The sequence below is a fragment of the Vipera ursinii genome, assembly GCF_947247035.1.
Source record: "Vipera ursinii genome assembly, chromosome: 13".
Classification (NCBI taxonomy): domain Eukaryota; kingdom Metazoa; phylum Chordata; class Lepidosauria; order Squamata; family Viperidae; genus Vipera; species Vipera ursinii.
Window position 1 is genome coordinate 14,529,325 of NC_139526.1, and position 11,904 is coordinate 14,541,228.

The following is an 11,904-nucleotide window of genomic DNA, read 5'->3' on the forward strand; positions in this document are numbered from 1 at the left end:
ATGAAGACTTCACTTTCTCTCTACGCGATATGGAAAAAGATCCCCAGATTATTTCCGAGACATTCCAGATACATCAGCAATCCTATATCTGCACAGTACGAAGCTGTAAGCCAGGGACAGGATCAATTACCAGAGTATTTTAACTTTGCAAGTGATGTGCTGGATAAATGGACACAAATAGAAAAGGTAAATGTTCTTTTATTTGAGTAAGATCTTCCTTCGTTTCTAAAGTATTGCCATGCCTCAGAATGGACATTTTGACCCAGACACTTCACTCTATCCTATTAATTCTAGGATGACCCTGCTAACCTACCTTTGTGGTTTTTCCAGTTATCTGGGATCAACTCCAAGTGGTACTCAACTTTCATTTAGCGACTGTTTGAAGTTACAACAACACTGAATAAAATGACTTGCAACCGGTCCTCTCAATAGCGACCATCACAGCATCCCCATGTTCAGGTGGTCAAAATTTGGGCGCTTGGCAACCGAGCACTGGAATTTTGATCCCAGGAACATTGGGGATGCTGTGATCCTCATTAAATGTGTGGACTGTTAAGCCGTTTTACATATACTTTACTATAATGGCAGCCTCTCGTTCATGTGATTCAGAGTAATTGGATACAAGATGGGCGGCAAGTAAATTTCATCTCTCAGTCAATCAATCCATCAATGGGATCACTATTTACGATCTTCCCAGTTGGCTTCTGACAACTTAAGGATCACATGGTTCACTTCACTGCCTGATTTGCTTAACCATCATAGGTCATAATGGTCATAGAAACTGGGCATGACTTACTTAACGACCGCTTTGCTTAGCAGTGGAAATTTTGCTCCTAGTTGTGATCGTAAGTCAAGGACTGCCTGTAGCAGCCACCAGGAATCACATTCCCATTTGGAAAAGGGATAGGGGACATTGACTGACCCAGAGTAGCAGACCAAAGTCAGCTGCAAAATGAGTTTTTGTCCATCAAACTGTGCTCACGGAGAAACATTTAATTTAATGCAGTTTTAAGACAAGAACTATTTCTCTCTCTGTTTTAAGAATAAGCATTGACAGAGTTGGATGGGACCTTGGAGGTCTTCTAGTCCAACCCCCTGCTCAAGCAGGAGACCCTAGACCCAATGTCTTCTTAAAAGTCTCTAGTGTTGGAGCACCCACAACTTCTGGAGGCATGTCGTTCCCCTGGATGATTATTCTCACTCTCAGGAAATTTCTCCCTATTTCTCCCTCTTGTCCATCCGTTGCTTCTTGTCTTGCCTTCTGGTCCTTTGGAAGAATAAGTTGACCCCCTCTTCTTTTGCGGGGATTCATTTTGTAGGCTGGGAAAAGATCATCCAACCCAGCCCTGTGGTGGATCAATGGAAGAGGAGGTGAGGTCAGGTGGAGCTTTGAAGAACTGGGGCTTTACTCCAGGAAAGTGGCCAATATCCTCACTGACCAATGTGGACTACGCAAAGGCGACAAAATCCTCCTCATCCTCTCCCGAATTCCAGAATGGTGGCTGGTGACCACGGCTTGCATTAGAACAGGTCAATTTTTTTAAAAAAATGACATTATTTTTTTATTTACTTTATTTGTTTAATTTATTTGCCGCCTCTCTCTTGCCATGGGGCTGTCCTGGGTGGCTTGTAACAGTAAGAAGGAAGAAATGAAAAGAGTGTAAGCAAAACAGAAGTAATATAACAGAACGATAAAATAAACAATGAAAAAGGATAGGTTTTAGAGAAAGCTTAAAAATTGATCAACTAATTCAAAGAGGGAGGGAGGAAGGAAGGCAGGCAGGAAGGAAAGGGGAGAGGGAGGAAGGAAGGAAGGAAGGAAGGAAGGAAGGAAGGAAGGAAGGAAGGAAGGAAGGAAGGAAGGAAGGGGAATATATCAATATGATAAAAAAAGACAGACAGTAGAGAGCAGAGAGGAAGGGGGAAAGTGGCGTCTGCTATCAATCTATCACAATCCAATCCATTACAATCAACAGACTAGGATAGAAAAGGACGCAAGGAGAGAACTGTGATCAAGCCAACTCTTGAAAGCAGCTTTCAGATCTTGATCAGATCTTGATCTGGCCAGGTTTCCTCCCTTCGAGAGAACTTGCCAAACAAAAAATGTAGAACTTCTAAAACAATAAATGCAGTCCATTTGTGTAGTTGACTCTTCAGAGTTACAACCCCCCTGAAAATAGTAACCTAGGACTGGTTTTTCACACTTATGACTATTGCAGCATCCCCTGGCCACGGGATCAGGGGCTTGGCAACCGGCATGTGTGTGTGACAGGGACCTCGGATCACCGTTTGATCCCAAGCTGTCTCCTGACAAGCAAAGTCAACGGGGGATTCGCTTAACGCCCGCATAATTCACTTAATCACCCCGGGGGGGGATAAAGGTCATAAAACGGGGTGCAACTCATGTAACAACTGCCTTGCTTAGCAACCGAAGTTCTGGGCTCAGATTGTGACCATCAGTCAAGGACTGTTACTGATCTATTATTCAACCTTGCAGGAATTGTGGCCATCCCCGCAACATCGCAACTCACTGCTAAGGACATCGAGTACCGACTCCAGGCTTCGAGAGCCAAATGCCTCATCACCACAGAGGCCTTAGGATCTGTAGTGGATTCCATTGCCCCACAGGGCACCTCCCTGAAAACCAAGCTGCTGGTATCTTCTGAAGGCAAGCGAGAAGGCTGGCTGAACTTTGAGGAGCTGCTCAGGTGAGCCTCTGGGATAGTTTTATTTCTCAGGATGCACCAGCGTGAATTTATGAGCTATAATCGTCCCTACCATGGTGATCTTCCCTTGCTGGAACCTGAAAGAAAGTGTTTTGTTTTAGCCTGTCTAAATTATCCCCCCCCCCGAGTTTGATTCACGATGCTGGTTTTGAGGTCAGTCTAGATTTACACTGGAGGGTAGAGAGTCCTTGAATTAAGACTACGGAATAGAGGGGTCATTAAGCAAATTGGGTTTCCCCCTTTGATCTTGCTTGTCGGAAAGTCGCAAACGACGATCACGTGACCCTGGGACACCGCCACAGTCCTCAATGCAAGTCAGTTGCCAAGCGTCCAAACTCATCGCTACACAAAGGGTGGTAGGTGGAGGTTGTATATCAAGAGCAATGTTCTCAATACTGAACATGGGAGAACGAATCCAAAGATGGAAGCCCTTGCTTTCCCCAAAGAGAGTTCAAAATTCGTTCCGCGGCCATTTTAAATAAGGATCAGTAAAACTTCACTAAAAAGGGTGAACGGGTTTAAAACCAAAGAGTGTCAAGCAATAACATTCGATGTTTCTTCAAGCCAGAATATAAACAGAAGGATAGATGAGTAAGCATATAAATTTAATAAAATGAAATGAAATGAAGTATTGCGATCTGCTAATCAGCAAGTATAATATTGTATGGGGGTTGAAGGTGACTGCTTCAATAGTCTGTGTTTCTAACATTTTTAATTGCTGGGGATGGTTTTTTTTTTAATTATACAGAGAGGCGCCTGACAGCCACGCTTGTGCGAAAACCAGGATGAATGATCCCATGTTGGTTTATTTCACCAGTGGAACCACAGGGGCTCCCAAGATGGTTGAACACACCCAAGGAAGTCTGGGGTTCAGACCCATCATTAGTCAAAGGTCTGAAAGAAACTCCCTCGAAATCTCAGTGGGAATTCATCATAGGGAATTCATTGTTAGATATATTGCATATGAATATTCATAGACAAGTATATGATCGGCACACTCTTCTTTATAATTATGTAATGCTGTTGTGCTCAGAGGCTGTGTGTTAACTGATTTTAAACGTGGCTGCTTAAGAAACAAGTGCAACAATTTTAGATATAAGAATATCATAGAATCATAGGGCGGGAAGAGGTTTGGGAGGTCCTCTGGTCCAACCCCCTGCTCAAGCAGGAGGCCTATACCATTCCAGTCAAATGGTTGAGCAGTCTATTTTTGAAAGCCCAAGAGGAACATTCAGCCGAACCTACCATACATGGTTATTGTGGTGATTAAGCTGAGGAAGCTAACATTAACTGGGTTCTTCAAAAGCCCTTCTAGAGAAAAGCGTAACACATGAAAAAACAAACAAACATGCGAGTAGCTAAGATGCCAACCAGCCATATCCTTGAATACGACTTGTCCATCACCGAGTCAAACTCATCACGTTGAATGCCTGTCAACTATTTAGTTGGCTTTGACTCCATCCCATCAATTTCATCAGTCGCTTCCATTCCATCCATTTCCATTCAGTGGTTGGCTTTGTGGGTCCATCAAATTGCTCCTCACAATATGGTTTTCTTTGTTTTACCAGATCCTGGTTATATACAACCCCTTCAGACATTGTATGGAGCACAGCAGATACAAGCTGGGTGGTGGCTGCCCTGGGTTCATTTTTTGATCCATGGGTTTTGGGATCCTGCGTCTTCATCCATAACCTACCAACGTTAGAAAAAACGACCGTCCTAGACGTAAGTTGACATTTCTTGGACCCTCATGCTTCTTTATTCATTGACAGAGTCTATATGGCCACCTACTTCACTTAACAATCCTAAATGTCTCAAAACCAAAGTCTGAAGACTTGTTTATCAAGATCTAACCTAGCTCAATTCTTGACCAGTTGCTGGATACCGTATACCTAGCGATAAATTTATTTATTTACATTTTGCATTTCCAGATCATCCATCTCCCTCAAAGAGGGACTCTGGGTGGTGTGCAGTATGGCATCAAAATATAGAAAAGGAACGTGGGACTATTAGAGTCGAAGTTCGAAATTAAAATTCGGGAAGACTATAAAATTGCAAGTTTGCAAAATTTATAAAAGTATACATTTATAACATTTATAAAATGGCGCCCGACCTCCGCTCCTTCCGGCGCGACCTTAAAACCCATCTCTTTAAGGAAGCGGGCCTGGCCTGAGGGGATGGGGTGGGTTTGTTATTATGTCTTTAATTTTAAATTTGTACTATGGGCATTGTTTAATCATGTTTTAATAATTTTAACTTTTGTATCTGTCTTTTACCTATTGCCCTGTTAACCGCCCTGAGTCTCTTGAGAGAAGGGCGGTATATAAATTAAATAAATAAATAAATAAATAAATAAATAAATAAATAAATAAATAAATAAAATGACAACATTTCATATCGTTAAATAATAGCAACCCATGAAACCTGCATGTCCCAGGAGTCAAGCTAGCCTCACAAGTATTATACTCCAGCCTAGGAGGTGTGCAAATACTTCTTCCAGTATGAGTAGGTGAAGAATCTTGAACCTCACCTTTGTGTCTTATCCTTTCTCTGTATCAGCTCATTTGGGTTAGAAGTCAACACAGTTAGCTTAACACTGAATACATCAACCCTTGGATTAGTTCATTGTGTAATTCGTGCACAACTTTTGCTTGGCTTCTTATTTATACACCTGTATTCTTTTTAGGCTTTCTCCCGATTTCCAATCACCGCTTTCCTGAGCCCTCCTACCTTCTTTCGCATGTTCTTGAGGGAAGATTTCACCAGGTATGGCGGGAAGCAATTTTTTTAAAAAAAGTGTTGTTTTTTTTGTTGTTGTTAAGGATGTGCCTCCTTTCAGAACCCATATTGAAGTTTATCCTTCCAACCTGCTCCTGAGGGTCTCAGAAAGATAAAACGTAGGTCAGGGGTGTCCAACTTTGGCAAGACCTGTGGACTTCAGCTCCCAGAATTCCCCAGCCAACCAGGGGAATTCTGGGAGCTGAAGTGCACAAGACTTAAAGTTGGCCAAGGTTGGACACCCTTGATCTAGGTCAGGGGTAGGCAACCTTGGCTCCTTTATGACTCGTGGACTTCAACTCCCAGAATTCCTGAGCCAGCCATGCTGAGGAGAAAGGGAGAGGTTTGCATGCTGAGACATGCTGGCTCAGGAATTCTGGGAGTTGAAGTCCACGAGTCATAAAAGAGCCAAGGTTGCCTACCCCTGATCTAGGTTATACTTTGTGTTCAGCTGCAGATTGGTTTTGGTTCAGGGTGTTTTACAAACTCAGCTGTAATTGCTTATAAACCACGTTTTCTAGTAGTGCATGAGGTGGAAACTCAGTTGGTTGTGATTTACGTAATAAACAGTAATGGTTTAATGATTTAACACCAACCGAGTTTGGTTTAAAGTCCAAAGTTAACTCAAGAGAAGCCCAGTAAGGAGATATGAAGGTTCTATATTGAAGCTCCCATTCATACAGAAGTCTCCTCATTAACCTTGTTAATCTCAGTGACCAAGAGTCAAGACCGTCCGTTAGTTGCACCATGGAAGATTTGTTCAAGGCTTATATTTAAGAATCTAGTCAACTAAAGTTCGACACTAAATTGGTGCCAGATAAAGATCAATGGAACTCAGAAGTTAACCTTGGATCATTTGTGAGAACGCAATGATTCTAAGCTGATTAACACACTTAACTCCACCCACCCCCTTCTTCTGCTTACTCTTCTACACTTAACGGTTCCTAAAATGAACCTCGCTCTCAATAATACTTCTAGCAGAATTCTTTTGATGCTTTGTTTATAACCTGCCCCAGGATATTAATGTCCACCTTCTTAAAAATCTTATGTACACTCTCATTAAGTTACAAGTTCAAGAGCCTCCAATACTGTATAAGTGGAGGAGAACCCATAAACCTTGAGGTGATGGAACAATGGAAGAACAAGACAGGACTGGACATCTATGAATTATATGGACAGACAGAAACCGTAAGTCCTATTTAATTCGTAGTGGCTTTCTCACAATTATTTTAAAACTTTGCAAGACTCCCAGATATGTCTAGAGCAGTGTTCTTCAACCTCAACAACTTTTAAGGTGTGCGGACCTCAACTCCCACAATTCCCCACGGATGGCTGGGGAATTCTGGGAATTGAAATCCATCGATTTTAACATTGCTGAGTTTGAGAAATACTGCTCCAGAGGATGGAACATTGTTTTACCTTTAGAAGAAGAGTAAAGGGAAAAAAATTATAATTGACATAGTTTGGTAGATGTTGGCTTCTAATAGTTCAAATGTTTCCTACCGATCAAATATTTTATGTTTGGAGGGCAGTAAACTATAGACACTACTGAGGAAAAAAATATATAGACAAGGTGATTGGGAATCCAGTTCTAATTGATCTATAATAATTTATCGATAACGCAAAACAACTGTCAAGAATAAGCCTGATGGAGGTGAAATTGCAGTCCTCTGCATACGTCTTTGTGAGTAAGCCTATTGAAACAGATCCCTCTGTGAATATGGGTGGGCCAAATTGTATGTGTTCCTAAAACCATGGGAAAAATGAAGAGGCTGTGTGTGTTTGGGAGTACGCGATCGTGCGTTTATTTCTGAATAAAGTCATTTTCTTTAAAGTCATTTCCTTTATACAGGGATCAATTTGTTCAGTTCCCGAAGGAATGAAAATTAAGCCTGGCACCATTGGAAAAGCACTTTCCCCTTACGATGTCCAGGTTGGCATTTTCAACCTTCTCCTTCGTATTAATTTTCAAATTAAATGCATTCACGCTATCAAAAGAGATTACAGGGAGTCCTTGACTTGTGACCGCAACCGAGCCCAAAGTTTTGTTGCTAAGCAAGACAGTTGTTACGTGAGTTTCGCCCCATTTTACAACCTTTCTTGCCACCCTTGTTAAACAAATCGCTGCAGCTGTTAATTTAGTAACACGGTCGTTAAGTGGATCTGGCTTCCCCTCATTGACTTTGCTTGTCAAAAGGTCGCAAAAGGAAGTCATGTAACCCCGGGACACTAGCAACCGTCATAAGTACATGCCAGTTTCCAAGCATCCGAATTTTGATCACGTGACCAGGGGGATGCCACAGCAGCCATAAGTCCTTTTTTTCCCCCAGTGCTGTCGTAATTTCAGTCACCAAATTAGTGGTTGTAACTCGGGGACTACTTGTCTATCCAAATAAGAGCCAGTGTTTGAGTCGTTTATTTCTTTTCCAGATTGTAGACCAAGAAGCAAATATTTTGCCTCCCGGGAAAGAAGGTGAAATAGCGATCAGAATAAAACCCGAAAGACCCCTTGGTTTGTTCACTCAGTACATTGTAAGTAAACTCTCTTGTAGCCTTGGAAAAATCCCAGTCATTCTTTAAGGCTAGGGAAACTCCTTTATTTAATAGGAAAATGTGTCACAATCTTCCTTAATTTTACTCAGAGTTTCTAGAGTTCTTAATCATTTCCTGCGGGAAAAAACCAGATATGTCTAAAAAATGGGTGTCCATCCATGGCTGGCTGGGGAATTCTGGAAGTTGAAGTCCACAGGTCTTAAAGTTGCCAAGGATGGATACTCCTGGTCTAAAGATACAAGAGCTGACTGAGGAATTCTGGGAGTTGAAGTCCACAAGTCTTACAGTTGCCAAGGGTAGATATTCCTGGTCTAAAGATACAAGAGCTGACTGAGGAATTCTGGGAGTTGAAGTCCACATGTCTTAAAGCTGCCAAGGGTGGATACTCCTGGTCTACAAGAGCTGACTGAGGAATTCTGGGAGTTGAAGTCCACATGTCTTAAGGTTGCCAAGATTGGACACCCTTGGTCTAGAGAGTAAATTAGATTGTGTTCTTTTCTTTGTATGGGGGAATACATCTTTACTGACCTATCCCAGTGGCCTATGAAACTCTCCCTACAGACTTCCATTGAAGTGGTAGTTATATGGTTGACTGTGTCCTTCTGAAATGTTCTCCTCAGGATGCACCACAAAAAACAGCTGCCACAGAACATGGGGATTTTTTCTGCACTGGAGACAGAGGAGTGATGGATGAAGATGGCTACTTTAGGTTTATAGGACGAGCTGACGATATCATCAAATCATCTGGGTCAGTTTCCTTCCTGTGGGTTATTTATAGCCCTCTAGAGTTGAGAGAACCTTCCAATTTTGCAAACGTGGACCGCCAAGGCAAACATCAAAATGTCTTACAAATCAATGCTCTCTCTCTCTCTCTCTCTCTCTCTCTCTCTCTCTCTCTCTCTCTCTCTCTCTCTCTCTCTCTCTCTCTCTCTCTCTCTCTCTCTTTTATAAAAGAGATCTGAACCCTGGGTCCCCTTTGGTGCCAAGGTCAACCGGTGAGGTCTACCCATATTTTTCTGCCATCTGTACTTTCCACTGAGATCAGACCCTGGCTTAGATCTGAATTGAAATGAAAAGTTGGGGTAGACTTGTGGGTCATTAGCCCACACCCGTGGTCTTCTGCCTCCAATAATTTGAGCTTGTGAGGAGAAAGCACAACTTTCTCAGCAGGATAGCCCTTCACTTAGTTACCCTTCGAATTTACAATGGGACTGAAAAAGTGACTTATGACTTATTTTTTCACACTTACGACCAACACAGTATCTCCATGTTCGTGTGGTAAAAAATTGGGTGCTGGGCAACTGGCATGTATGTAATGATAGTTGCAGTGTCCTGAGGTCATGCGATCTCCATTTGTAACCTTCCCATCAGGCTTCCGACAGGCAAAATCACGTGGGGGGCAGGGGGGGCAGCCTGATCCACGTAGCAAATCCAGTCATTCACTTAACTGTGGCAAAAGAGAGAGAGAGAGAGAGAGAGAGAGAGAGAGAGAGAGAGAGAGAGAGAGAGAGAGAGAGAGAGAGAGAGAGAGAGAGAGAGTAAAATGGGGCAAAACTCAGCGACTGCTGCACGTAGCAATGGAAATTTTGGACCCAGTTCTGATTGTAAGTCGACAATTACCTGCAATTCTACAGGCTTGTAATTTTACTGGGTTGATGATCTATAAGGCAGTATTGTGTACGGATCGAAGAGCCGCTAACGCACTTTACGTTCCCCAAAATGGCCCATCCCCAGTAGATTTGAGAACCATTCGCCTCCTGGTTTATAAATGTATAAATTTCCCCAGTATCCATTGACTGGAATCCCTTTTTCCTAGCTATCGTATCGGACCGTTTGAAGTCGAAAGTGCGCTCTTGACACACCCAGCGGTAGCAGAGGTTGCGGTGGTCAATAGCCCAGATCCAATCAGAGGAGAGGTAAGAAGACGCCACCCTAGCAATAATCTCTACACCAGGGGTCTTCAAACTTGGCCCTTTTATGACTTGTGGGCTGCTTTTTAGGTGGTAAAGGCGTTTGTGGTGTTGTCTACGGGCTACTCAACACACAGCAAGGAGAAATTAACCAAGGAACTTCAGGAACATGTCAAAAAAATGACTGCTCCTTACAAATACCCAAGAAAGGTAAATATTTATTCCTATATTGGAAATGTGTTGAAAGACAACTGATTGATTGATTGATTGATTGATTGATTGATTGATTGAACTGAAGATATGAATGTGAATCTGAGAATCCTTGTTGCTCCCAGTGACACAGAACTGAAAATAGAGTAGTAGAAAAATAGGGCTAGAAGGGGCCCTGGAGAGGTCTCCTAGTCCAATCTCCAGCTTGAACAGGAGACCCTATAAAATTCCAGTCAAATGATTGTCCAATCTCTTCTTGAAAAGCTCCAGTGATGGAGCACTCATAACTTCCGGAGGTAAGTCATTCCACTGTTCAATTGTTCTCACTTTCAGGAATATTCTTAGTTCTAGATTGAATCTCTCTTTAATGATCTTCTATCCATGACATTTTCTCGTCCTGACAAGAAAATCAAACCCCTCTTCTCTGTGAGAACCCCTCAAGTACTGAAAACTGGAATCCTAGCACCCCCTACTCCTTTTCTTTGTTGGACAAGACAACCCTAAAAAGGTAAAGGTAAAGGTTCCCCCGCACATGCGTGCTAGTCGTTTCCGACTCTAGGGGCCGGTGCTCATCCCCGTTCCAAAGCCGAAGAGCCGGCGCTTGTCCGAGGACGTCTCTGTGGTCATGTGGCCGGCATGACTAGACGCCAAAGGCGCACGGAACGCTGTTGCCTTCCCACCGTAGTGGTCCCTATTTTTCTACTTGCATTTTTACGTGCTTTTGAACTGCTAGGTTGGCAGAAGCTGGGACGAGTAACAGGCGCTCACTCTGTTATGCGGCACTCGGGATTCGACCCGCCAAACTGCTGACCTTCTGATCGACAAGCTCAGCGTCCTAACCCACTGAGCCACCGCATCCCATCTAAGACAACCCTAGTTCCCTCAATAACGATGTCAATCAATATTGACATTACACAGGACATGTCCATTCATTTAGAATTGACATTACGAATGACAGTGAATAAAAGGTCAAGAGTTGTCTCTCCTTAAACAATTCTCTACTAGTGCTCTTTTCAAAATCCAATGACAAAAATGTCTTGGAAAAACCTAGTCGCCTGATATATTTCCTGGTTTGAAGTCTGCTTCAAAAAAAAAAAAAAGAAATGAGGCTGTCCAGGTCTTCACAATAGGAAATGTTGGCCCTTGCGTTCTGTCCTGGAAGACTAGGATCCCCTTCTTTTAGCAAGCGAAATTTCAGCGCTGATGTTCCAACTGATTTAAGAGAGGCACTGAAATGAGGAAAAAAAAAAGGATTCCAGGGTATTCATCGCCGATGAGTAATCAAGTTTGCAAAGACAATCTCATCGAGATCTACATGGCCTTTGTTTTGCATTTTTTTCTGTCTTTAACAGGTGGAATTTGTCCAGCAGCTACCAAAATCCCCAACAGGGAAGATCCGACGGAACGAATTAAGAGACCAAGAATGGGGCCGAGTTTAAATCGAGAGAAAGCTTGCTTTATCCCCACGGTTTTCTTGCATAGATGTGATCCAAAATCCTGTTAGTCTTGAAATGACCTGTTTTTTGGGGGGCTCAGTTTTGAGTGTCCCCACTGAAACCTATATATCCTATACATTAAAAGTGGTCTTCCTCAAAACCATGTAGCAAGAAGATGTTGCTGATGTCAACATGAAAGAGAAATCTAGAGGACAAGTAGAATGGGATGGGGTGGTTAAGATCCTGCACTTTCTGACTGGGCAGAACGAGGTTCAAATCACCGTCGGTCCT

General features: G+C 42.7%; 1 protein-coding gene across 1 annotated transcript; it reads left to right on the forward strand.

The window, feature by feature from the left end:
• Positions 1-11,616, forward strand: LOC310646142 (acyl-coenzyme A synthetase ACSM4, mitochondrial-like; the record flags this gene model as incomplete). Its single annotated transcript, XM_083372393.1, has 13 exons — positions 1-186; positions 1,320-1,530; positions 2,498-2,708; positions 3,475-3,618; positions 4,295-4,451; positions 5,413-5,492; positions 6,569-6,692; positions 7,357-7,437; positions 7,935-8,036; positions 8,678-8,805; positions 9,874-9,973; positions 10,058-10,177; positions 11,530-11,616. The coding sequence occupies 13 exons, from the start codon at positions 1-3 to the stop codon at positions 11,614-11,616; spliced, it is 1,731 nt and encodes a 576-aa protein (XP_083228519.1).
• Between the last annotated feature and the right edge of the window lie 288 nt (positions 11,617-11,904).